We start from the raw sequence: 27,625 nt of genomic DNA on the forward strand, positions 1-27,625 counted from the left end.
GTATTGGAAGGTGCTTATTCTGGTCTCTTTGTGGAGACGAATTGGAAATTGTCTAGAAGAAGGAAAATTAGGTTAACCAAAGTTAAACTCATAAATAATTGAGCATTAATTAAATATCTGTGGTCTGTGTTTCTCTTTGATCATAATTTCTCCCAATTTATAGACCTCTTTGATACCTGATTAATCCTTGTCAAAGATGCAGTTAACAATGATTATTACTGTGTATTAGGTTTTGCCTGGGCCCTGAAGAAACTATCCTAAATCACCAGCTATGATTGTCACTTGATTTCCTCACAGAGAACAATCAGAACTCCTTGTCTTAAGTGGCTTGGGATGTGAAACTAGTTAGTCTCTTAGATACTGTTAGAGGACCCTACAGAGCCCATTGGTGAAAGTTTGGAAAGCACTGGGCTTCTTAAGATTGATTCTTGTAGTGCTTCAGGAAAGATCACTGAACCAAAAGGATAACGGTGTTTCTGGTTCTGTTGTTAGTGTTCTCCATGGAAACATTGCTGAAGCTTCTGGACTCAATTTCCTTCCCCATGTGTGAATGTCACTGAAAAGATCCAACTCCATTCTATCCCCATGTAACTTCAGAAACTAAGCAAAATGAAGACTCAAAATTCATTTCAACTAATGAAATGAATATATAACGTAGAGTGGAACTGGGAAAATACCTGGTTTAAATTCTGGAAAGTACCAACTATACAATTCTGGATAAGTTGCTTCATCTTGCTTAGTCTAATTTAATGCCCATCTCACAGGATGTTATGATGATTAATTTAATATCTTTATATAACGTACAGTGTTATGTAATTTCTTCTTCGTTTTCTTGAGTAAATTCATATCCTTAAGCAACTCACTGTAAACAATAGTTACTTACTTGCTTAAATTACTCTTATCTTCTATTATCAGCTGAATTGTGTCCTGCTCAAGTTAATATGTGGAAGTCTTAACCCCCAATACCTGGTAATATGACTGTATTTGGAGATAAGGCCCTTAAGTAGGTAACTGAGGTCAAATGAGGTCAAATGGGTGGGCTCTAATCCACTATGACTGGTGTCCTTATAAAAAGAAAATATTAGGACACAGACATGCACAGAGAGAAGACCATGTGAAGACAAAAGGAAAACATGGCATCTACAAACCAAGAAGGGATACTTGAGAAGAAATCAATCCTGCTGACACCTTATCTCAGATTTCTAGCCTCTAGACCTGTGAGTGAGTAAATTTCTGTTGTTTAACCTCCTCAGTCTCTGGTACTTTGTCATGGCAGCTCTAGGAAACTCATACAACTTTTTATGGCCTCCTTGTCTCAAGTTGAAAGTTCAATATTTGGCATCATAGCTAGGAAACAAAAATATCATCTACATTCCTTGTTGTAGTCTTTCTTCCCCATTCTCATTGCTAGTAATTTCCATATTTGGGTCTCTTTTCTCTGCCTTGTAAACAGAGCGTTACGCTCATTTCTGGTCTTACTGCTAATATACAGTAAATGTGCAGATACCGTATAGATTTTGGAGAAGTGCAGCATATAGTTGGCACATGTGTGTATGTGTGTGTATTCATATAATTTATACTTTTTCTCTCTTTTCTTCCTTTGGTGTGAGCTAAGATTCTCTGCTTTTGTGACGAGTACTCCTGAGTACTAATCCCTGAATTTAATTCACCAAAAATTGCCAAAAATAATAATAATATGGGGAAAGAGAGAGTGATAGAGGGAGAAGAACAAACAATCAGGCAAGGGCACTGCTGTGAATTATTAGGGTCTTATTAATAAGATTATGTTAGTCTAGAGGAAATGACCGTAAATATCATCAGTGAGCCCAGTTGGTCTTTACTGACTGCTAGACACATCCCCGAGTTCTGTTCTTAGTCCCCAACTGTATGATTACTACTGTCTGGAAGTATCATTTGAACAACTAAAGTCACTTAATGGAAAAGGAATATGTCTTTAGAGAGTCAACAGTAATTTTTCTATCTGATTAAAAAGGAATGTTGACTGTCTGGCAACCTCAGTCATATTTGTAAGCAGGAAAGCATTGGCTATTAAAAGTGGATGATGTAAAGTGATGAACAGAAACTTTGGCGATAGGTATACCTGTATTTAATTCTCACTTCTACTGCTTGGTAGCTGGATAGCCTTAGGCAAGTTTCATACCTCCCTGAAATTGACTTAATTCAGTCTGTAAAATGGCATAATAACTTATTATAGCATCCTTTTAGGAATTTTAAATCAGTTCTTGAAATAAAAGTACACAATATATAGACAAGTATGGATTCCTCGATAGGTGTTTGACCTTTCATTTCTCCAGTATCCCACCCGCATCAAATAAAGAAAAATACTTTTTTAAAATTTACGAATATTTCATTGTTCTAAAGTTAAAGCCATAAAAATAGAAATAATCAAATGGCCTACTATCATACCATTAGAAGAAAAAAAAAGTGTTCGTGAGAGTTCCATATTAGAATACAAATTTTCCTTAGGCACCTGTTTATGTATGCTATTCTGCTCTTTACAATAAATAATTAAATTTAAAAGACTTAATTCCTCACTTTTAAGACCTTATTAGTTTACAAATTACATATTGACCTATGCTAAATTTTATACCGACCCATGCTAATGAATTCAGTACAGAAAACAAAAAACACTGCACTCAAGCAAACTACATATATATATATATATATACACCCACACACATATATATATATACACACACATATATATATATATATAACTTAAATGCATTTATATCCTACCATGTCTCATAAAGCATTGTGGTAACTCACCTGAATACAGACAATCAAATATAATGGCAAAAGCACTTAATATAAACAGGGCCAAGGAAACATAGACAGAAGATGAAGAAAAGATGAGGGAAATGTGAACAGGAGGACGTGTAGTTAATCGAGTTGTATGTTTTGACCTTAAGATTCTCTGTGTGGGGACTTCCCTGGTGGCACAGTGGTTGGGAATCCTCCTGCCAGTGCAGGGGACATGGGTTCGGGCCCTGGTCTGGGAATATCCCACATGCCGCGGAGCAACTAAGCCCGTGCGCCACAACTACTGAGCCTGTGCTCTAGGGCCAATGAGCCACAACTACTGAAGCCCGCGTGCCACAACTACTGAAACCCCAGTGCCTAGAGCCCGTGCTCCGCAACGAGAGAAGCCACAGCAATGAGGAGCCCGCACACCACAATGTAGAGTAGCCCCCACTCGCCCCAACTAGAGAAAGCCCATGTGCAGCAACAAAGACCCAACACAGCCAAAAATAAATAAATTTATTTTTTTAAAAAAAAGATTCTCTGTGGATAAAACAACATGTAAATAATTGGTTACAAAGCCACATTATTTAAAGGTGCCAGACTGCACATTAACAGTCTGACACAAAGGGACAGCACAGGAAAACTATTCAAAGATAAAGATTTTTAAATCTTTGCAGTTTGAAACCTTTTAGAGCAAGTGTAATGAGCTCGACACACATTTCAACACTCCACATGTTAATCACATGTTCAAAGCATGTCTCAAAGTCATTGGAAATAGTTGCTGTCTCTGTCTCTGATATGTAAAACAGATCTGTGATGTGTAAAACTCAGGAGGTATTGATATCCACTTTTTGGCATCTGAACAGGAAACAAAGTTGTTTCGCAGTGATAATAAAGAATGAAGTAAATGCAACAGTGAAATAAAAGACAAAGTACTGAGGGAATGTATTAACAAAACGAATCCAACTAAATTCTGGTGACCTGGGGCCTACGATTGTACACACTGCATGGAAATACCCCAGCCTAAATACTGGCATAGGAGGAAGGGTACTGCTAAGCCCATCACAGTATAATCCTTTTAAATGTCCCTTTCAAGGTTGTCTCCACTCAACACTGAGTATAGGAAATCTTCCCATCAGGCAGAAACACTGGCTGCGCAATGATTGACCAAGAAATTAACACACTAATGAATAAATGATGCTAATTTATTTCTATCCCTGAGAACGGGAAACAGCACACACTCTGTGTCAATGGTATGTCCTCTTTCCCACTTTTCTAAATGGTCAATTATGTTTTCCCCTTCATTGCTTTATATCATGTGTGGCAGGCATGATGGGAAATGGCTACCAATGGTTCTGTTATTGATTTCTACCTTCCTTTCACTGTGGCTAAAGAAGATACTTTGTATGATTTCAGTTTCTTAAAAATGTATTGGTACTTGTATTGTGGCGTAACATATGGTCTTTCCTGGAGAATGTTCCATGTGTACTTGAGAAAAATGTGTATTCTGCTGTTGTTGAGTGGAGTGATCTATATATGGCTGTTAGGTTTAGTTGGTTAAATGTGTTATTCAGTCCCCCTACCTCTCTACTGATCTGTCTAGATGTGTTATCCATTATTGAAAGCAAGGTATTGATCTCCAACTATTATTTTAGAACTATCTATTTCTTCCTTCAATTCTGTCAATGTCTGCTTCACATATTTGGGGGATGTTTGGTACATATATGTTTATAGTTGTTATATCTCCTTGATAGATTGAACTTGTTATCAACATATAGTGGCCTCCTTTTCCTCTTGTGATAGTTTTTGATTTAAAGTTTATTTTGTGTGATATTAACGTAGCCATCCCAGATCTATCTTCCTTCCTTCCTTCCTTCCTTCCTTCCTTCCTTTTTCTCTCTCTCTCTTTCTTTCTTTTTGTTACTATTTGCATGGGATATTTTATTCTGTGCTTTAACTTTCAACCAACTTGTGTCTCTTGAAATCAAGTGAGTTTTTTGCGGACAGCATATACTTGGATTATGGATGTTTTTAAGGTCCACTCTGCCAATATTTATCTTTTTATTGGAGAGCTTAATCCACTTTTTCAAAACTTACTGATGAGGAAGAACTTAATTCTGTTTCCTGGTTGTTTTCTGTATGTCTTATGCATTTTTTGCCCCTCATTTACTCCATTACTGACTTCTTCTGTGCTTAGCCGATTTTGTTGTAGTGAACTCTTGATTCCTTTTTCATTTCTTTTTGCATATAGTCTATTGATATTTTCTTTGTGGTTATCAAGAAGATTACATTTACCCTTCTAAAGTTCAACCAATATCATTTGAATTGAAACCAACTTCAATAGCACACAGAAACTCTGTTCCTCTACAGTTCCATTCCTCCTCCTTACATTATTGTTGTCACAAATTACACCTTTATACTTTGTGAGCCCAATAACATGGATTTATGATTATTTTATGCATTTGTTTTTTCAATCATGTAAGAAATAAAAAGTAGAGTTACAAGCCAGTAGCACAATACTGGCTTTAGTATCTGCCCATGTATTTATCTTTACTGGAGATTTCTATTTCTTTATACAGCTTCGAGTTGCTGTCTAGTGTCCTTTCATTTCAACCTGAAGGTTCAATTTAGCATTTGTCCTAGGGCAGTGTTAGGAAGTTGTAAAACAAACGCCCTCAGCCTTTGTTCATCTGGGAATGTGTTAATTTCTCCCTAAGTTTTGAAACCAGTTTGGCCAAATATAGAATTCTTGGTGGACAGTTTTTTTCTCTCAGCACTTTAAATATGTCTGGCCTCTTGCTTCCGTGGTTTCAGATAGGAAATTAGCTATGAACCTTTTTGAGGATCCCTGCTTTGTAACAAATTTGTTTTTTCTTTCTCCTTTGGGAGTAAAGATTCTTTCTCTGTCTTTTGGCATCTGAGAGTTTGATTATACTGTTTCTTGTTGTGGCGTTCCTTGAGTTTCTCTTAGTCCTGAAATCAGGCAAAGATTTACAGCAAGCAAACACATACTGAACCAGGGAAGAGGCAATTTGAAAATGGCAGGAAAGCTTTGTGGCATTTTTACTTGCCCTTGCCCCATCTACTCTTAGTGTAGTGATGGTCTTAAAGTGGTGGGGTCTTAATGCAGTGATAGTCTTAAAGTAGCAGCAGACCATTCCTAGTATGGGGCCCTCAATCCTGCTTCAGGAGAGAGCAGAAGAGACCATACTCTCGGATTATTATGTGTATCTGTTCTAACCTGTCTGGGAGCTACCTGAAGGACTGACACAAGATGCTTATCTCTGTCTTAGCTAACCTGGAACACAGTCTGGAAAAGCAGCGGTCATTGCTCAAAAAAAGTGCAAGGTGAACTAACAAAGCAGAGATGGCTGGGGCAGAAGACTGTGCATTGAAATACAATAGACCACATAAGATGCAGGAGCAAAAGTTGGGGGAGATTCTTTGGGAACTTAGAACATACAAAAAGTATGTGTCCAGAGAAATTAAGAAAGCCACATGCATACTCAAGATAAGATGCATGTTCTGAAAACACCAGAGGAGTCTCTAAGCTTTTACCATGGGCTGAGCCCTGACCTCAGTGCAGGTCAGCTAAATGTTGAAGGAGTGATCCAGCAATCTGCACAATGGGGAGAGGTGTGTGGTTTTGAGTGTGCATGTGGATGTGCTTGTGTATATTTGTTTTTGTTTGTCTTAGGTGTGGGAATTCAAGGACATCTCTGTCAAAACATTAGCTAAACATGAACTAAAGGAACAGAGACTTCAGTGCCTACATACGATAAGGAGTACACTCATTGCAAAACTAGTTTGGAAAGGCCCCTAAACAAACAGACTACTACAGCCTTCAACAATCCAAAGCCCAGAAAACCCTGGGAAAGTGGGAGAATCTGATTTCCATAGACACCACATTATAATATTTGAAAGCCAAATGTTCAACCAAAAAACTCACAAGGTATACAAAGACATGGAAAAGTATGGTCCATTTAAGAAAACAAATTAATTGATGAAACCATCCCTAAGGAAGCCCAGACTTTTCTCCATTGCATATTCTTGCCTCCTTTGTCATAGATTCATTGACCATAAGTGCATGGGTTTCTTTCTGGGCTCTCTATTCTGTTCCAGTGATGGATGTTTTTGTGCCGGTACCATACTGTTTTGATTACTGTAGGTTTGTAGCACAGTCTGAAGCCAGGGAGCATGATTCCTCCAGTTGTGTTCTTCTTTCTCAAGACTGTTTTAGCTATTCAGGATCTTTTGTGTTTCCATACAAACTTTAAAATTATTTGTTCTAGGTCTGTGGAAAATGCCCTTGATATGTTGATACAGACTGCATTGAATGCGTAGATGTCCTTGGGTATGATGGTCATTTTAACAATATTAATTCTTCCACTCCGTGACCATGGTATATCTTTCCAGCTGTTTGTGTCATCTTTCCTTTCTTTTATGAGTGTCATATAGTTTCCTGGGTACAGGTCTTTTACCTCCTTAGGCAGGTTTATTCTTATGTATTTTATTCTTTTTTATGCGATTGTAAATGGGATTGTTTCCTTAATTTCTCTTTCTGATAGTTCACTGTGAGTGTATAGAAATACAAAATTTATATATAGAAATCTATTGTATCCTTCAAATTTACCAAGTTCATGTTTGAGCTCGAATAGTTTTTTTGATGGTGTCTTTCAGATTTTCTATGTATCATGCCATCTGCAAACAGTGACAGTTTTACTTTTGCCTTTCCATTTTGGAGTCCTTTTATTTATTTATTTTTTCTTGTCTGATTGCTGTGGCTAGGACTTCCAAAACTCTGTTCAATAAAAGTGGTGAGAGTGGGCATCCTTGTCTTATTCCTGATCTTAGGGGAAATGCTTTCAGCTTTTCACCATTGAGTATGATAGCTATGGGCTTGTCATATATGGCCTTTATTATGTTGAGGTATGTTCCCTGTATGCCCACTTTCTGGAGAGTTTTTACCATGAATGGATATTGAATTTTTTCAAAAGCTTTTTCTGCATCTATTGAGATGATCGTATGGTTTTTAGTCTTCAGTTTGTTACTGTGATAATAAGAGACCTAAGACAGCTACAGAGGCTAAGTGACCTTTCCTTCCCTCAATGGGTAGGTATCCTTGTTCTGCCTTCAAATTGAGTTAGTATCTGAGTAAAGAACTGCCAGGTGTCATTTAGTTCACAATACACTGCTGTGGCAATATAGAAATGAATTTGCCTAAGTCATTTGGCTTTTCTCAATTATAGTAAATGAATATACTGAATGAATACTTCAACTTAAGGAAATGTTCTTAAAAATATATTAATGTAGGCAACTTCAGTGGAGAACTGAAATCAAAACAAAGCATTCAGATAAAGGGTTGAAATAAAAGTACACTCAGTTGTATCCAGTTTCCTCTTGTAAATCTCTCTTTTTAATTTGAGTGGACAGTCACTTGAGAATATCTGACTTGCGGCTAAGGAAATCTAAACCTTCTTGGCCACACTGTATTCCCTTAGGTCATTTAATAAAGACACCAGTTGGGTTGCTGAAAAAAGCGTGGGAAAAATCAATCCCTCACATCCAAAGGGCGGCTCTTGAAAATATGTGTGTTGTTGTAGTTATTTTGCTCTTCTGGCCTCAGAAGTTCTAATCTTAACCTTAGCCCCTCATGGAGAGAGACTTTGTAAACCAATTCCCACATTACTCATCATGTGACCGTTGAAAAAGAGCAACCCAGCTCTTTTCCTGTGCTTTCAACCAGTTATCTTCTTCAAAAATCTGTTTGGATTGTTATACCTTAATCTTGCCTGGCAAGGGACTTATGGGAAGGTTCTTATTGTTTGAAAGTTTGGTGCCAGTATCTGCAAATAAAGAAGAAAGATGTGTTTATCAAACATCCCAATAGTGAAGGTGTGTGAAAGCAACTTTTGAAAAAGTTAATCTGTCACAGTTTAGCCGTATTATTACATTTTATTTTATTCATTGAAAATAAACAATTATCAATGAATCCTTTCTAGATTTTCTAGTTTCCCAAAGTTCCCTGTATTCACATTCTAAGAGGAAAAATGGTATTTTAAGTCACTGCTCTCCACCTTACGTTATTTATAATCACTCCTCATGACCTCTTCCTTCCAAGAAACTTGATCCTGAGAAGTGTCCTTTGTTTGTCTTTGTGGAATAAGTGATGAGGATGCATCCTGGAGACCTGTGAGATGTTCAACTTGTGGCATAATGAAACTAGGATGGAGAGTTCTGGAAAGATCTGGAAAGGTGGCTGGTAGAGTGTGGCCAGATGTGGGAGAAGAGAGATGTACAGAGAGGGGGAGAGGAAATTTTCAGAGGGAGAAAATGAAACAAATAATTAAATAAGTTTTGTTGTGTGGTGTGGGACGCAAGCCTTTCTCTCCCCCTTTCCTTCACAATGTCTTCGTTAAAGACTGTGTTTTTCATTAGTTTTACTAAGATAGGATTTGCCGTTTTGTTTGGGTACTGAGAATGGACCCATGGAAACAGTTACATTTGGGTTATCTCTGACTGTCTTTAATGAAGAACATAAATATTGGCCACACTATCTATGCACATGCTATCACCATGCCTTTTTTGTTCTCTGTTCATATATCTAAGTCCTCTTCTTTCTTTAAGGTCAATCTCAAATCTCATCTGAAATGTACATTTATTGATAGATTCAACCCATAATGAACTGTCCCTTCTTTGTCCTCCTTAGGCTCTGATTATTTACAAAAACTCATTTTTGAACTTAGAAACTGTCCAATATGATATATTAGTTATTTCACCAGCATATGTTATATCCTCAACACAATTATACGCTTTTGTGGGGCTGGGATCATACATTCTGTAATTTTTCTCAGTACTTACACTTACTTTGATAAAAAGCGCATTCATTCATCTAAACATCATTTATTGGGTGTTAATTAAATATCTCAACTCAGTAAATATTGTTTGAATGAATGCATGCATGAATGAGGGAGTGTGCAATAGGTAGCCTAATGTACCGCCCAGTGTGAGAAAACCAAAAACATAAACACAAAAGCAAGCCAAAAAGTGGACCAGGACTTTCTGTAAAATATCCTGCTTTTTGTTGGATGATGCCATGAAAATCAAGATGCTCCTGAAAGGTCTTAATAGCTGACCAAGAATAGTAAACAATTGAAATTCTCTCAGGCTTCTTCAACCCTATCACTGGACACATTTATACCTCTCAGGAATGGTATTAAAAGAAGAGATTAATAAAGCTTTTATAGATGAGTTGATAAATCTCTAAAGATTTAAGTCTTCATTGCCTGCTAGGTTTTCTCTATTTTGGGTTTCCAAAAGATTTCAGTAAACCACAGGATAATTAAAAATTAGACATTATCTTTCTTACCTTGACGTTTTTTGATGGTAAACACCTTTTTATTGTCTCCATAGTGCTGCCCAATTTCCACCAGTACAGTACTTAAGTGAATTTTGCTCTGGATGGTGGGATATAGAAGATGTAAACGAATTGTTTGTATATGTTTTAGAATTCTTCAAAAGGGCCTGGCCATGGAAATGCATTGAATATTACTTAAATAACTAAAGTAACTTCCTCAGAATTATTATTCTGTTCTGGTTAGGATACTATCTGCCCTGGTTTGTTAAAATTTCCCTTTAGAGTGGTTTTAATTTTGTTTCTGATAGGGTCCTAGGATTTATTGCCACACCCATCCTGCATCTGTTTTTCTTTGAATTACTCTCCTTGCAGTTTCTGATTCATACAGGGCCTTACAGGTTAGTGACAACCTGGCCATCACAACGCTGGAAAGGAGAGGCCTACTTTTCAGAGGTGTTGCTGTTTTCTGTACCTGAAGGTTTTCAAGAGATATCAATCTTCCTCACCACCGCCCTTGGCCCTCTTAATGGACTAAGCAGTTCCTCATGAAATTTCTGTAGGATATCTGTACCAACTTCTCAATATTGTTCCATCCTGAGTCTATAAATTCCTGGCCACAAGGTAATGTTAGATTTCTTGCTCCAGCCCCTATTTACATAAGGCCTATACTAAGGAACGGAACCCACAGACATCAGTCCGCTCTTCTTTCTCTGGATTTAATTTCTCTGTTACTTTCTGAAACATGCAGGTGTTCCTTTCTTTCTTTTAATCTCAGCTATGTGCTTTTAACTTTTTCAAAATTGACCCAGAATTTACATGTGTCTCCAGTAAGAGTACATTAAATTGAGCTTAGTCTGCTATTCTACTGGCATATTTGAGATCCAGATAATTTGCTACTTAACTGGATTCAATGACCTGTATGTTTCAGGCATCTAAAACTCACCATGTTCCAAATATCCCTCCTTATAGTTAGTAATTTTCTTGGGAATCTGGATGAGATTAAATGGAATAAAGTTAGTGAGTGGCCCAGGAATGCCTGAAAGTTTGTTTGTCAGAGTGGCCAGGGAAAGTTAAGCAAGGAAGAAAAGCAAATGAAAAACAGAATCACATTATTATGGCTGAGTTTACTCCCAGGATTCCATGCAGAGCTCTCTGTAGAGCTGCGATGGGTTATAACTTATGCCAGAGCTCTACGTGGGGCTGACACCGTCTCATGCCAAGCTCTCAGTTCTGGGCTCACGTCATCTCTGGTCCACTCTGTGGAGTGGAAACTTTGGAGGAATGGCCAATGTGTTCCACGGCGTAGGAAGAGGGAAATTGTGAATGTGACTTTCTAAATTGTGGAGGAACTAAGCATTGTAAATGTGCCGTGAACTATGTTGTTTAATTTGACCAGTCAGATCAATGACTTTCCCCTTGAATGAAATGCTGCTACGTATATGAGCAGAAAAACAAAACTGGTATAAGGAATAGATAGCTAGTGGGAAGCAGCCGCATAGCACAGGGAGATGCGCTCGGTGCTTTGTGACCACCTAGAGGGGTGGGATAGGGAGGGTGGGAGAGAGGGAGATGCAAGAGGGAGGAGATATGGGGACATATGTATAACTGATTTACTTTGTTATAAAGCAGAAACTAACACACCATTGTAAAGCAATTATACTCCAATAAAGATGTTAAAAAAAAAAACTGGTATAAGGAGATGGAGAGACTGGGAGTCTTATTTTCCCACCAATTAACTTTGCCTCTGACCATGACCTTCCCTTTGAGTCTCCTAGACCTTGGGGATGATCGCAGCCCCTTGGGTTGGGTGACGGCAACCCCATCTTCACTAGAACCTCTATAGTTAACTTTGATTTTTCCCACTCCGTCTATCCATCCCATGTATGCAGTCAGACATTTGATCTTGGACTTTTCCTGACAAAGTATGCTTGAATATAACCATTTCTTTTCACTCCCACTGCTACTGCTATTGTCACTGCCTTAACTAGGGCTTTATCTTTAAGTTCTTTATATAAATATATAAATATCTCTATATAAATATAATATACAAATAAATAAAATATAATATTAATTCTGATGATTTTAAAGTCTTTTCTTGATAAAGACTTTTCCTGATAAAGATACACAATATCTTATATAAATATTTTTGTATTATCTGCTCTTTTCTTAGAATTTTAGCCATATGATTCTATCTCTTGGTTTGTCTAGAACTTTTTGATTGAATGCTGGCTATTTTATTTGGCTTTTTTTGTTTTTCTCAGTGGAAACGTTGTTTTGCTTCAAAATATTTTATTCTACCTGGAAGTAGCAAATCTTCAAATTACAATTTTTTAAATGCTTTCAAATATCAATACTATAGGTGTCACAAAATCTAGAAAAATGACATTTAAAAATGAACTACTGCCAGATGTGTCTCTATAAAGCTTTTCCCCCACTCTTTTAGCTATATATTCTTTAACTGCCTCCTCATATGACAGTTTATGTATTTTCGAAATAAAATTTTAAGAAATAAACTTTGTAGTTTTTAGACATAGATTTCTTGTAACATGGTTGATTAGAATTTGCTTCTAGTTATTAATAGTTTAGAAAAGTTTATTTCAGCTTCACAATTTATTATTGATAATGTCACATTAATTTTCATTGTTAACTTGGAGAAAACCTCTATGGATTACTTCCTCATAAGTATTTACTATTATAAATGCATTACTGATTTCAGTACTGCTATAGGTTTGTGCATTACAGGGATTCTGATAAAATACTCATTCACACCATTCCATTACACACATTGTTGATGGAGTATATTCATTCATTCATTCATTCATTCATTCATTTTTGGCTGTGTTGGGTCTTCGTTGCTGTGTGCAGGCTTTCTCTACTTGCAGGGACTGGGGGCTACTCTTTGTTGCGGTGCACAGGCTTCTCATTGCGGTGGCTTCTCTTGTTGCAGAGCACGGGCGCTAGGCACGGAGGCTTCGGTAGTTGTGGCTTGCAGGCTCAATAGTCGTGGCTCACGGGCTCTAGAGCGCAGGTTCCGTAGTTGTGGCACACCGGCTTAGTTGCTCCGTGGGATCGAACCCTTGTCCCCTGCATTGGCAGGTGGCTTCTTAACCACTGCGCCATCAGGGAAGCCCCTGGAGTATATCCTTGACAGAAGAAAATTTCCGTTTTGACTAAGCATTGATGAGAACTGAATCTTTGACTTATCTTTCACATGCCTGATGATTGAAATAATTTTCCACAGAATAGCTTCTGGTTTTGTACTTTTCAGTTCTTTTTTTCTTCTTCAAACGCACATGCTTTGAGAGCTGTGAAGTGCAAGACATGGCTATATTGTAAGGTGGTTTTTGTCCTTATGCTTCTGTGTCTTGTGCTAGGTTAAGTCAGTAGAGTAGTCAGTATGAGTACTGGAAGTTATTCCTGTAATGGGATAGTATATAGTCAATTACATATGGCGGTGTCTGAAAATCACATAATAGCCTCACTTAAAACATCTCCTTAGGGCTTCCCTGGTGGCGCAGTGGTTGAGAGTCCACCTGCCGACGCAGGGGACACGGGTTCGTGTCCCGGTCCGGGAAGATCCCACGTGCCGCGGAGCGGCTAGGCCCGTGAGCCATGGCCGCTGAGCCTGTGCGTCCAGAGCCTGTGCTCCACAACGGGAGAGGCCACAACAGTGAGAGGCCCGCGTACCACAGAAAAAAGAAAATCTCCTTAGCCAGATTTCAAAAAAGCCTGTGGCCATTCCAATATGATCCAACATAACGGAATATGATAGAAGGAAAATTGGCAAAGAAAGAGACGCTGGTCTTACCTGATGGAAGTTAAAATATCTCACTTTTGACAATTTTGCAAAAACTTATAATTCCATGAACTAATTTCTAGGGTTCTTCATAGGACCTAAAAAGGAACCCATAGAGTTGTGGAACAACAATAGAAGCTGCTGTGATGAGAAGCCCAGGCACCGCAACAAAGAGTAGCCCCCGCTCGCCGCAACTAGAGAAAGTCTGCACGCAGCATTGAAGACCCAACGCAGCCAAAATAAAAATAAATAAATAAAGATAAATAAATTTATTTTTAAAAATGTAATACTCAGGTTTGAGGCATGAGAAATATGATGAGGAGAAATTAGCTAATCCTTTCAGAACTTTTAAAATATCAAACTCAGTCTCTAAGATTTTAGCATTATATACAACATCGGTTACTTATTAGTGGTTTGGGAAGGCCAATTTAAAATTTTCTGATCTTACTGTATTGAAATTCACGGCCCTAATGTTTTCCACATTGACTATATGAATGATGAAGTAAAGTCAATCATGTATTTCCTTTCCAACTGGGCAGAAATCAAAATTTTGAAAAGTGTTTGGACTACTGACTTTTGATTTCTTCTAAGGCAAGTGTATAGGTAATTTTTATTCCCTGATTAGGAGAAAAATGGTGGAAGAGGGCAGGGTTAAGAATTAAGATTTCAAGAGCGTGAGAGTTAGACGACCAACCAGAGTTCCTAAGGTTCGGTGCCTGTAACTGTCGCCGCCGCTTAAGCCTGTCAAAGCAGTGGTACGGCTGCTGCCCTCGTACTTGCTACCTCTAGAAATATTCTTGCCAGTAGTGGCGGCAGCGGGACTCAATTACCCCCTTTTCTCACTCTCTCCAGAAGCTCCAGATGGCGTCTTCTGTGGGCAACGTGGCCGACAGCACAGAACCAACGAAACGTATGCTTTCCTTCCAAGGGTTAGCTGAGTTGGCACATCGAGAGTATCAGGCAGGAGATTTTGAGGCAGCTGAGAGACACTGCATGCAGCTGTGGAGACAAGAGCCAGACAATACTGGAGTACTTTTATTACTTTCATCTCTACACTTCCAGTGTCGAAGGCTGGACAGATCTGCCCACTTTAGTACTCTGGCAATTAAACAGAACCCTCTTCTGGCAGAAGCCTATTCGAATTTGGGGAATGTGTACAAGGAAAGAGGGCAGTTGCAGGAAGCAATTGAGCATTACCGGCATGCATTGCATCTCAAACCAGATTTCATCGATGGTTATATTAACCTGGCAGCCGCTTTGGTAGCAGCAGGCGACATGGAAGGGGCAGTACAAGCTTACGTCTCTGCTCTTCAGTGCAATCCTGATTTGTACTGTGTTCGCAGTGACCTGGGGAACCTGCTCAAAGCCCTGGGTCGCTTGGAAGGAGCCAAGGCATGTTATTTGAAAGCAATGGAGATGCAACCGAACTTTGCAGTAGCTTGGAGTAATCTTGGCTGTGTTTTCAATGCACAAGGGGAGATTTGGCTTGCAATTCATCACTTTGAAAAGGCTGTCACCCTTGACCCCAATTTTCTGGATGCTTATATCAATTTAGGAAATGTCTTGAAAGAGGCACGGATTTTTGACAGAGCTGTGGCAGCTTACCTTTGTGCCCTAAGCTTGAGCCCAAATCATGCAGTGGTACATGCCAACCTGGCTTGTGTATACTATGAGCAAGGCCTGATAGATCTGGCAATAGACACCTGCAGGCGAGCTATTGAATTGCAACCACATTTCCCTGATGCTTACTGCAACCTAGCCAACGCTCTGGAAGAGAAGGGCAGTGTTGCCGAAGCAGAAGAGTGTTATAATACAGCTCTGCGGCTGTGTCCCACCCATGCAGACTCTCTGAATAACCTAGCCAATATCAAAGGAGACCAGGGAAACATTGAAGAGGCAGTTCGCTTGTATTGTAAAGCATTAGAAGTCTTCCCAGAGTTTGCTGTTGCCCATTCAAATTTAGCAAGTGTATTGCAGCAGCAGGGAAAACTGCAGGAAGCTCTGATGCATTATAAGGAGGCTGTTCGAATCAGTCCTACCTTTGCTGATGCCTATTGTAACATGGGAAACACTCTAAAGGAGATGCAGGATGTTCAGGGAGCCTTGCAGTGTTATACTCGTGCCATTCAGATTAACCCTGCACTTGCGGATGCCCACAGCAATCTGGCTTCCATCCACAAGTATTCAGGGAATATTCCAGAAGCAATTGCTTCTTATCGCACTGCTCTGAAGCTTGAACCTGATTTTCCTGACGCTTATTGTGATTTGGCTCATTGCCTGCAGATTGTCTGTGATTGGACAGACTATGATGAGCGAATGAAGAAGTTGGTCAGCATTGTGGCTGACCAGCTGGAGAAGAATAGGTTGCCTTCTGTGCAGCCTCATCATAGTATGCTCTATCCTCTTTCTCATGGCTTCAGGAAGGCTATTGCTGAGAGCCATGGGAACCTCTGCTTGGATGAGGTCAGTGTCCTTCATAAACCACCGTACGAACATCCAAAAGACTTGAAGCTCAGTGATGGTCGACTGCGTGTAGGATACGTGAGTTCTGACTTTGGGAATCATCCTACTTCTCATCTTATGCAGTCTATTCCAGGCATGCACAATCCTGATAAATTTGAGGTATTCTGTTATGCCCTGAGCCCAGATGATGGCACAAACTTCCGAGCGAAGGTGATGGCAGAAGCCCATCATTTCATTGATCTTTCTCAGATTCCATGCAATGGGAAAGCAGCTGATCGCATCCATCAAGATGGTATACACATCCTTGTAAATATGAATGGTTATACCAGGGGTGCTCGAAATGAACTCTTTGCTCTCAGGCCAGCTCCTATTCAGGCAATGTGGCTGGGCTACCCTGGGACCAGTGGCGTGCTTTTCATGGATTATATCATCACTGATCAGGAAACTTCACCTGCTGAAGTTGCTGAGCAGTATTCTGAGAAACTGGCTTATATGCCCCATACTTTCTTTATTGGTGATCATGCTAATATGTTCCCTCACCTGAAGAAGAAGGCAGTCATCGATTTTAAGTCCAATGGGCACATTTATGACAATCGGATTGTGCTGAATGGCATCGACCTCAAAGCATTTCTTGATAGTCTCCCAGATGTGCAGATTGTCAAGATGAAATGTCCTGATGGAGGAGACAACGCAGACAGCAGTAATACGGCTCTTAATATGCCTGTCATTCCTATGAATACTATTGCAGAGGCAGTTATTGAAATGATTAACAGAGGACAAATTCAGGTAACAATTAATGGATTCAGTCTTAGCAATGGACTGGCAACTACCCAGATCAACATTAAGGCTGCCACTGGAGAGGAGGTTCCCCGTACCATTATTGTAACCACACGTTCTCAGTACGGGTTACCGGAAGATGCCATTGTGTACTGTAACTTCAATCAGTTATATAAAATTGACCCATCTACTTTGCAGATGTGGGCAAATATTCTGAAGCGTGTTCCCAATAGTGTACTGTGGCTGTTGCGTTTTCCAGCAGTAGGAGAACCTAATATTCAACAGTATGCACAAAATATGGGCCTTCCCCAGAAGCGTATCATTTTTTCACCTGTTGCTCCTAAAGAGGAACATGTTCGGAGAGGCCAGCTGGCTGATGTCTGCTTGGACACTCCACTCTGTAATGGACACACCACAGGGATGGATGTCCTTTGGTCAGGGACACCCGTGGTGACTATGCCAGGAGAGACTCTTGCTTCCCGAGTTGCAGCTTCCCAGCTCACTTGTTTAGGCTGTCTTGAGCTTATTGCTCAAAATAGACAAGAATATGAAGACATAGCTGTGAAACTGGGAACTGATCTAGAATACCTGAAGAAAATTCGTGGCAAAGTCTGGAAGCAGAGAACATCTAGCCCTCTGTTCAACACCAAACAATACACAATGGACCTAGAGCGGCTCTATCTACAGATGTGGGAGCATTACGCAGCTGGCAACAAACCTGATCACATGATTAAGCCTGTTGAAGTCACTGAGTCGGCCTAAATAATGACTGTGTGCACAGGAGAATTACCCTGTACCTGAGCCTCAACCTTCTGGGGGAAAGGGAACTACTTTTTCCTTATCTGTACAATACCATGCTGCAGATGGGTGACAGTCAATGATAAGAAATAGCACAGCCAGACTTGCTTCCTGCATGATCATGATCACGATAGGGAGAGACACAAGAGATGGGAAACTGCTGTTCCACAAGGAGTCTCCATAGAATTTTGCAGCAGCCAGGTGTCTGGAAGGTCTGGAAGGTAAGTCTGGAAGGTCTGATCTCCCTTGGTCTTCCATGGGATGGATGGTTAGTGTGGAGGGGAGATAGAGATTGCCCAGCCGTTTTGTGATTATCATGGATTGATCGAGTCTTCTGAATTAATATTTTTCTTTATATTTTGGGTATTGGAGCTTTTAAAAATGTTTGGTTTTGGGTATTTGTATTCATGTGAAGTGTGTATGATTCTCTTGAGATAAGCTTTTAAGCTAAAATATTCCTTGTTTTAGTTTCTGAACTCTACAGATAAATGGGGACTTTGCTGGTGTAGTCTTTTTATAGGTTTTATAAACCACTTGAGCCTATATCAGTCATTTTAGTGTCTGACATAATGTTTGGAACTATCAGTGCTTTGTTGGTTTATAGATGATGGCTTAAATTCTTTTCCTGGTCCGTTTCCTTCTTCCCTTCCCCCCACTTTAAAAATTCTCCTGTAACTTGGCTAACAAAAAACCAAGTCTGATTCAAAACCTCCCAGAGTGTTTCTCTTAACCGCATCATCTGGTGCCAAATGAAGATTCTTAGGAGCGATTATTAATTCTGAAGGGCACAGTTGTGGTACTGTCACTGATGATAATAATAATGGATTTTTGGCCTAGAGTTTTGACCTGTTTCACCAGTGTTTTACCGTTGGCTGCCCCTCTATGCTGCTTCCAAAAGTGATAGTGTGTGTTAAGATTTTTACTTTCATTTCTAATGTTTGTTTGTTTGTTTTAGTGAGTCCTGTTCTTCCTTTTTCTTTCAGCAGAAATGAAATCCCAGGTAAGTATAAGTATTCAAATATTTGATCAGTAAGTCACAGTTATCTCCAGTACATTAAATAACTTTCATCAAAAAACATGTTATAGGTAAAAAGCTCTGAAGGACCAGCTATGTATATGATAATTATGTTTCAGACCTTCTAGGGTATTATATATAATAACTTGTCTTCTGGACGTGGTCTTGAAGTCTTTATGGATTCAGTCTCAGTAGTAGCGAACTGCACTGCTACTTGGTTTGGAGTACAAATTAGACTTTAGCCCTCCTGGAGGTTGAGTTTTTGGTATTGAAAACCATAGGAATGAAATTATTGTATTTCAACAAAGGATCGAGGGCTTGAGGCTTAGACAAGGCAACATACGTGTGGGAAGCAGTCAGCCTTGAGGGCAGGTAAGGACATGCCAGGCATGCGGCCGCTGCTCGAAGGGACTGTCCCTACTTGTTCCCCTCCTTGTTCCATTCCATGGGAGATAAATCACCAGGGCCCAGAGGTCAGAAAGAATGTAAAATGAGACAAGCAAAGCTGTCTCCCCCCTGCACATGCATGTTATTTTTGATGCTTCTGGGTTTATGGGTTTCCTCCCAGGGAAGTTAACCTTGAGCCGAGACAGTCTGTAGATAATGTAAACCACCATCTGGCAACCTTCCGATTTCTAGTCTAGATAATCTGCAACTGTAGCATAATAAAATTTGCCTTGCAGCCATCAGTTGTCTTGGTCCTTCTGACCCCCTCCGTCGGTGCTACTTCAGTTCCTTACCCCTTCCCTTCCGACCCTGGGCGGTGAGATCCTCTTTCTCCGGCTGGTCCGCGGCAAGTGGCACTCGAACAGGGACCTGAAGCGTGAAGGCAATTAAAAGAAAAAGAAAGTGCAGGTAAGAGAACCCTTATGCAAAATATGTGTGGCCACCAGTAAAAGTGGAACTAATAGAGGCATAAGGCAATAGTCAGAAGTAAAATAAGATGGGGCAAAAGGGCTCAAAGATGTATGAATTATTTGCTCAGGTTTTACTTTCGATGCTTAGAGCTCGGGGTAATAAAGTTTCTACCTCACAGTTGACTGAATTTTTACAGCATATCCATGGTGTATCTCCCTGGTTTCCTGATGGCGGCTCTGTTGACATAGAAATCTGGCAGAAAGTTGGAGAAGATTAAAAAATTATTACAAGTCTCGAGGGCCTACTCATACTCCTGTTGTTACATATAGTTTGTGGAATCTGATAAAAAATATGTTTAGATTCTTCTCATGATAGTGTTGATTTGAATGTAAAGTCAGAAAAACATAAGCCTCTGACAGAAGGAGAGACTGTATTATCAGCTACTGTGTCGCCACTTCCTAAACCGAAAGAGCTAATTAATTTAAATATTTTAGATGAAGAGGAACATTTTGACTTAACAGATGAGGCTTGTAAACATAAAAGAGAGAAATATCCTGAGGATGATTTTCTAATGGCTGTGATAGAGAAGTCAGTGAAAAAGCTGCAGGTTAATAAGGACTGTCTTCCTCAAAAATCCACATCTGTAAAAATGCTGAGTCCCTTGCAGCGCGCTGTACAAGGAGCAATAAAACGAGGAGAAGATCCTATTTTCTGTTGTCCCGTCATAGAAAGACCTGATCCTAATAATCCTCAACAAGCTACTAGGGAGCATCAGGCTCTCCCTTTGAAAGTTTTGAAAGATTGAAAATCTGCCTGTGCTCAATATGGGCCCACTGCTCCTTTTACTACTGCTATGGTTGACAGGAGAAGCTCTTCCCCCCGCTGATTGGAAGTCTATTGCACGAGCTTGTTTAAATGGTGGAGATTATTTAATATGGAAGTTTGATTTTTATGAACGGGCTGCTGAACAAGCAGAAAAGAATGCTGCCCATAATATTCCAGTTGATTATCATATGCTGATTGGGGAAGGACAATATCTTTCTTTACAAGATCAATTAACTTATCCCTTTGTTGCTTGTCCTCAAATAAATCATTTGGCATTACAAGCCTGGAGGAAATGACCTTCTACACACAAAACTGAGGATCTTTCAACAATTAGACGGGGACCTGATGAACCATATGCTGATTTTGTAGATAGGTTGTCACAGGCGGTGGGGAGACTCATTGTGGACGGACTCACTGGTATGATTGTAGTTAAGCAACTTGCTTTTGAAAATGCTAATAATGCGTGTCAGGCTGCGATTCGACCTTGGAGAAAACGGGGAACATTGGAGGATTATATTCACCTTTGTGCAGACATTGGGCCTACTTATATACAGGGTGCTGCTGTGGCTGCAGCATTAACTAAAGTGGGGTTTAAAAACAATCAAAAGAAAACAAAGACTTGTTTTAAATGCGGAAAGGCAGGTCATTTTGCTAGAGAATGTAGATCTTTTAATTCTAACCCTAGTCCTTCCTTCCCTACTCAGAAACCTCCAGATGGTCAGAAAATCCCTGGTTTATGCCCTAAATGCAATAGGGGAAAACATTGGGCACAGATTCTTGCTCAGTGGCCCACAAGGATGGGCCACCACTGTCGGGAAACTCCTCCCGGGGCCTTCCCCGGCCCCAACAAATAATAAGGGTAATGTCTGTGTATCCTCCTCAAATTATCAATCAGACATTAACCAAAAACAAAAACATACGATATCCTCGCTCTCCAGAGCAACACCAGGAAGCGCAGGACTGGAGCTCAGTACCTCCGCCCGATATGTATTAACTCCTGAAATGGGTCCTCAGGCCCTCTCTGCAGGCATCTGTGGACCTTTACCCAAGGGTTTGATGGGACTATTATTGGGAAGAAGTAGTGTCACCATGAAAGGTTTAACTGTTATGCCAGGAGTCATGGTTTCTGACTACGAAGGAGAAATAAAAGTCATGGCACAAACTATTAAAAATATAATAACTATTTCTCCTGGTGATCAAATTGGACAATTGCTACTTTTGCCCTTTGTACCTCATGGACAAAGTTTACAACATCAAAAGAGAGAAACAAAGGCTTTTGGATCGTCTAATGCTGCCTACTGGATTCAGAAGATAGGGAAAGAACGTCCAGAAATGAAATGAACCATTAATGGAAAGGTTTTTTCAGGTTTGTTAGACACTGGAGCTGATGTCTCTGTTATGACGCAGATACACTGGCCTAAACGTTAGCCCATTAGTCCTACTATTACAGACAAAGTTCTTCTCCTATGCAAAGTAGTCAGTTTTTTTTATGGCAAGATAGTGAGGGCCATTCAGGATACTTCCAGCCTTATGTTTTGCCTGGGCTGCCTTTAAACCTCTGGGGCCGAGATATATTAAAAGAAATGGGAGTATTACTTTATAGTCCAAACTCTCAAGTCTCTAATATGATGTTGGATCAAGGATTTCTTCCCACAAAAGCGCTGGGAACAAATCAACAAGGAACTGTCTATCCTATTGATGTGAAAATAAAATATGATAGACAAGGTTTGGGTTTTTCTTAGGGGCCTTGGATTCTCCTCCACTCACTGCTGATCCAATTACTTGGCTGACTGATGACCCTGTATGGGTGGACCAATGGCCCCTCACAAAGGAGAAATGAGAAGCTGCAGAACAATTAGTACTGGAACAATTAGGGCATTTAGAAATTTCCAGTAGTCCTTGGAATACTCCTATTTTTATTATCAAGAAAAAATCTGGAAAATATAGGTTATTACAGGATCTAAGAGCTGTTAATAAAACTATGCTAATAATGGGAGCTCTTCAACCAGGCCTACCCTCTCCAACAGCCATACCACACAATTATCATCTTTTAGTTATAGATTTAAAAGATTGTTTTTTCACTATTCCTTTGTTTCCTGAAGATAGAAAACATTTTGCTTTTAGCTTGCCTGCCTTAAATTTTAAGGAACCCATGAGGAGATTTCAGTGGAAAGTATTGCCTCAGGGCATGGCAAATAGTCCTACATTATGCCAAAAATATGTGGCTCAGGCCTTGACTCCTGTGAGAAAAAGGTTTCCATCGTTATATCTCATACATTATATGGATGATATACTTTTAGCCACTGATAATATTTCTTTATTAGAGACTGCTTTTCAATTTTTACAACAGTCCTTACCATCATTTGCCTTGGTCATTGCCTCAAAAAAAATTCAAAGACAATCTCCATTTTTATATTTGGGAAAATATATTGATAACACTACTATTAGGCCTCAAAAACTGCAAATTTGAGTTGATAATTTAAAAACATTAAATGCTTTTCAAAAATTACTTGGCGATATTAATTGGCTAAGGCCTTCCTTAAAACTTACTACTGCTCAATTACAGCCTTTGTTTGATATTCTTAAAGGTGACTCAGATCCTTCTTCTTCACGCTCTATGACTCCAGAAGGATTTCAAGCTTTACAAATAGTCAATAGATCTATCAGTTCTACACAATTAACTAGAATTCATACTCACCTTCCAATTTTCTTAATAATTTGTCCAACTCCTCATGTGCCTACTGCCGTCTTATGGCAAACTGTTGGAATTATTGAATAGTTATATCTAAAGTTAATATCTAAAGTTATTAACCCTTATTATGAACTTATTAGTAATTTAATAATGCAAGGTAGAACTAGATGCTTACAACCTATAAGTATAGAACCTTCTCAAATTATTATCCCTTATTCAGTTAGTCCACAAAATTGGCTTTTTCAACATAGTAATGAATGGGGTCTTGCTCTTGCAGGATTTTCAGGTACCTTGGAATGCCATTACCCTGCTGATAAATTGATCCAATTCAGCAAACTTAACTCATATCTTTCCTTCTATAATTAGGCAACAGCCTGTTCCTCATGTACCTTTGGTTTTTACGGATGGTTCTTCTTCAGGAGTGGCTACTGTAATCATTGACGACGGAACAAACCTCATTAAAGAAACTTCCTTGACTTCAGCTCAACGTGTTGAACTGTATGCTGTCATTATGTCTTTTAAACATTTGCCTTCTATATCTTTTAATTTGTTTTCTGATAGTAAATATCTTATTAGCTTGTGATTTCTTCTAGAGACTGCGAGCATAGGACATACTAATGACCCTGAATTATCATCCTCTTTTCGTTTGCTTCAACAGCTTATTCGTTCCCATGATGGTCCTGTTGCAGGTCTGTATATCCGTGCTCATTCTAACTTGCCTGGTCCATTGACTAAACTTAATGCGACTGCAGATGTTTTAACTCGATCTAAACGTGATCTTTATCCTGTACATTTTCCTCCCAAGAATAGAGTTGAAGTTACTCCTCCTCCTCAGTCTCTTTTCCCTAAAGCAGGACATGTCCCAATTTACCGTACTCCTCCTTTCCGTTCGTCATGCTGTCAAGAATGGCTAATATACTGCATTCATTATCTTCATACTCTTGATACTCATGGTCCATGTCCTGGACACCCTCATATTATGGTAAGTTATGATCAAACTGCTTCACAAGCAGCACAGCAGTTGCACGCTTTACACCGTCAGTCAGCGGCTACATTACACACACAATTTTCCCTTACTGGTGAAGCCGCCCCACAAATTGTTAAGCAATGCGCACAATGCTTACCTCACCTTCCTGTTCCACATTATGTTGTTAATCCTCGTGGATTATTACCTAGACATTTATGGCAAATGGATGTTACTCATATCCCGTCTTTTGGGAAATTACAGTTTGTTCATGTCACTATCGATACTTATTCTGGTTTCCTCTGTGCTACAGCACAGACCGGAGAAGCTACTAAACATGTTATCACTCATTTATTACACTGTTTTGCTTTCATGAACCTTCCCAAAATTATTAAAACAGATAATGGGCCCGCTGCTTTTGCAACATTTTGTAATTCATTACAAAATTACCCATATTACAGGCATTCCATATAACCCTCAAGGACAAGGTATTATAGAACGTGCAAATAGATCTTTAAAGCTAACTATTGAAAAAATAAACAGGGGGGAATTGTATAGAACAACGCCACATAACCTTATAAATCATGCTCTGTTTATTTTAAATGTTCTCACTGTTGACAAATTTGGCTGCTCTGCAGGGGGAAGGTTGGTGGCTGAGCCAAGATTGGCCTCTCAATCTCCGGAGGTCCTCTGGAAAGATCCGTTAACCAGCACTTGGCGTGGTCCTGATCCTGTGTTGATTTGGGGACGTGGTCACGTGTGTATCTTTCCCAGATCAGCGCCTGGACCTCGCTGGCTTCCTGAGTGCTTAGTCAAGCAAATAGATGGCTCGCCACAGCTCACCTAGTTCAGAAGATGAAGAAGCTCTGCACCTCTCCCGAAAATTTGACAGTGTTGATTGACAAAAAGAAGAAGAAGAGGAGACCACTTGCCAGGACGACTCAAAGGAGTGATGTTCCAACTTGGGGACAAATTAAACAACTGGTTTCACGAGCTCAAGAGTCAGTGAAACAACAGAATAATCCTGTTACACCTGTAACTTTATTTTTGGCTATGTTGGCAACCATTTCATGTGTTCCCTCTGTTAATGCAGCAACTTACTGGGCCTATGTACCTGATCCTCCACTATTACAACCCATATCTTGGTCTGAAGCAGAGTTTCCTGTATTTTACAATGATAAGTGTTTATGGGCCTCTTATTGGGAATATAAAACAAATCAATATGTCTGTAAATTATACTAACTGGTTTAGTACCCATCCTGTCTGTCTTAGCCCATTGAATCTGGAAACTGGATGTGTAAAGGCTATTAGTTATGAGCATACAGATGTTTATGAGGGAACGGATCAATCAATTAGTTTGTCAGGCTCTCCAGGCATCCTTCGTTTTACAGGAACCAACATTACTCTTACATGCCAGGCTACCAGCGACGAGAGGATCTTAAGGATACCGTCATTTGGTATAAAATGGGCAAGCTATTAATATTAGAGGTCAAATCTCATACGCCTCACCACTTAGGGATTCCGCTATTACTATAGCCAAGGTTACAGGTGAAGATTCAGGAAATTATTTCTGTATGAAGCGTTTACTTGGAGGACAAGGGATACTTATAGCTGGACATAAGGTTACTATGCTTAACAGAAAATCAAAAAATCAATTGCCTCCCCTTATGACCGTTAACTTTCCTGGATCCACTTTTGAACGTTGCAATGCATCTTGGAATAATAACCAAATATGGTGTACTATAGATTATACCAAGGTGTCAGTTCTTATCTCTTCTTTTCCCATCATAGATAGGTTTATCACATTTCAGAAGAACTGGGATATATGGAAACTAGCTCTAACTTATTCCAATACACCTGTTATAACTTGTGTTGCTCCTCCATATACACTTTTGTTTGGTTCTATTAACATTGGTAATTCTTCCAAAGGAGGATATAATATTAGCTGTGTTAATTGTATTTTTAGCAGTTGTATGTTCCCTTCTGCAGGATCGCAATCTGTGCTTATACTAAAGCAACCCATGTATGTTATGGTGCCTGTACATCTGAGAGAACCTTGGTATGAAGATACTGGAGTACAGGCATGGGTGGAACTCTCTAAAGCCTTGCAGAGAAGGAGACGCTTTCTTGGGTGGCTAATAGTAAGTTTACTTGCCTCGGCTGCTCTGTCTGCTGCCGCGGCTACTGCCGGTCTTGCTCTTTCACAGAGTATTCATCATGCTCACTTTGCTAATCAGTTATCTCAACATACCAGTCTTGCTTTATCTTTACAAAGTCACATAGATTTACAGATTAGTAACAAGTTAGATGAATTTAAAAACGCAATTTTGGGGATTGGAGATCAGATGGCAGCATTAAAATTGAGGATGCGTCTAGCTTGTCATGCAAAGTATACATGGATGTGTGTTACTCCTTAAAAGTACAGTGACTATTTGGGAATGGGAAAAAGTAAAAATGCATCTGCTGAGTGTTTGGTCAGATAATAATATTAGTCTTGATCTTAAGAAATTAAATGCTGAAATTCAGGATATACAAAATACACATCTTGATGATGTTTCGCCAGAAGATGTAATTCAAACTTTACTGGATCATTTAAAGTGGTTAAACCCTCAGTCTTGGATTACTGGAAGGTTGTCAGGATTTATTACCCTGGCCATAATTTGCCTATTATTGATAATAATCTTCTCATGTCTGTTTCGTATCCTCATGCAATAGTACACTACTCTCGGCACTAAACTTCATGGAATTACTTTGCAGCAAAAGTTAAAAAATAAAAAAGGGGGACCTGTGGGAAGCAGTCAGCCTTGAGAGCAGGTAAGGACATGCTAGGCATGCCGCCGCTGCTCGAAGGGACTGTCCCTACTTGTTCCCCTCCTTGTTCCATTCCATGGGAGATAAATCACGAGGGCCCAGAGATCAGAAAGAATGTAAAATGAGACAAGCAAAGCTGTCTTCCCCCTGCACATGCAGGTTATTTTTGATGATTCTGGGTTTATGGGTTTCCTCCCAGGGAAGTTAACCTTGAGCCGAGACAGTCTGTAGATAATGTAAACCACCATCTGGCAACCTTCCTTTTTCTAGTCTAGATAATCTGCAACTGTAGAGCAATAAAATTTGCCTTGCAACCATCAGTTGTCTTGGTCCTTCTGACCCCATTCGTCGGTGCCACTTCAGTTCCTTACCCCTTCCCTTCTGACCCTGGGCGGTGAAATCCTCTTTCTCCGGCTGGTCCGCGGCACACATGAATATATGTTTTTGTCTTCCTGTACTGCACCTGTGCTGTCTAGTAACAGATATTTTGTCTGCTAGTAGTG

At 39.6% G+C, this 27,625-nt stretch overlaps 1 protein-coding gene and 3 long non-coding RNA genes across 8 annotated transcripts; 2 read left to right on the forward strand and 2 right to left on the reverse strand.

Annotated features, from left to right (window-relative positions):
- Positions 1 to 3,265: 3,265 nt before the first annotated feature.
- On the reverse strand, positions 3,266 to 8,232 carry LOC125961772 (uncharacterized). The gene is made up of 2 exons (XR_007472755.1): positions 5,056 to 8,232; positions 3,266 to 4,779 (listed from the first exon to the last, which is right to left on the reverse strand). It is a non-coding gene; the product is annotated as an uncharacterized LOC125961772 (long non-coding RNA).
- A 41-nt stretch (positions 8,233 to 8,273) lies between these two features.
- Positions 8,274 to 27,518, reverse strand: LOC125961774 (uncharacterized). 3 transcript variants are annotated; one of them, XR_007472761.1, is made up of 4 exons: positions 16,923 to 17,045; positions 10,136 to 14,918; positions 8,849 to 9,025; positions 8,274 to 8,612 (listed from the first exon to the last, which is right to left on the reverse strand). It is a non-coding gene; the product is annotated as an uncharacterized LOC125961774 (long non-coding RNA). The 3 variants fall into 3 exon arrangements; XR_007472759.1 differs by lacking the exon at positions 8,274 to 8,612 and adding an exon at positions 27,494 to 27,518 and having other exon boundaries at positions 8,685 to 9,025; positions 16,923 to 17,055; XR_007472760.1 differs by lacking the exon at positions 8,849 to 9,025.
- On the forward strand, positions 14,781 to 19,290 carry LOC125961762 (UDP-N-acetylglucosamine--peptide N-acetylglucosaminyltransferase 110 kDa subunit-like). The gene is made up of 2 exons (XM_049700657.1): positions 14,781 to 18,178; positions 18,913 to 19,290. The coding sequence occupies exon 1, from the start codon at positions 14,781 to 14,783 to the stop codon at positions 17,919 to 17,921; it is 3,141 nt and encodes a 1,046-aa protein (XP_049556614.1). The 3' UTR covers positions 17,922 to 18,178; positions 18,913 to 19,290.
- Positions 19,302 to 24,718, forward strand: LOC125961773 (uncharacterized). 3 transcript variants are annotated; one of them, XR_007472757.1, is made up of 2 exons: positions 19,302 to 19,827; positions 23,714 to 24,718. It is a non-coding gene; the product is annotated as an uncharacterized LOC125961773 (long non-coding RNA). The 3 variants fall into 3 exon arrangements; XR_007472758.1 differs by having other exon boundaries at positions 23,767 to 24,718; XR_007472756.1 differs by lacking the exon at positions 19,302 to 19,827 and adding an exon at positions 20,662 to 22,021.
- Positions 27,519 to 27,625: the final 107 nt, after the last annotated feature.

The sequence above is a fragment of the Orcinus orca genome, chromosome 17 (genome assembly GCF_937001465.1).
Source record: "Orcinus orca chromosome 17, mOrcOrc1.1, whole genome shotgun sequence".
NCBI classification, from domain to species: domain Eukaryota; kingdom Metazoa; phylum Chordata; class Mammalia; order Artiodactyla; family Delphinidae; genus Orcinus; species Orcinus orca.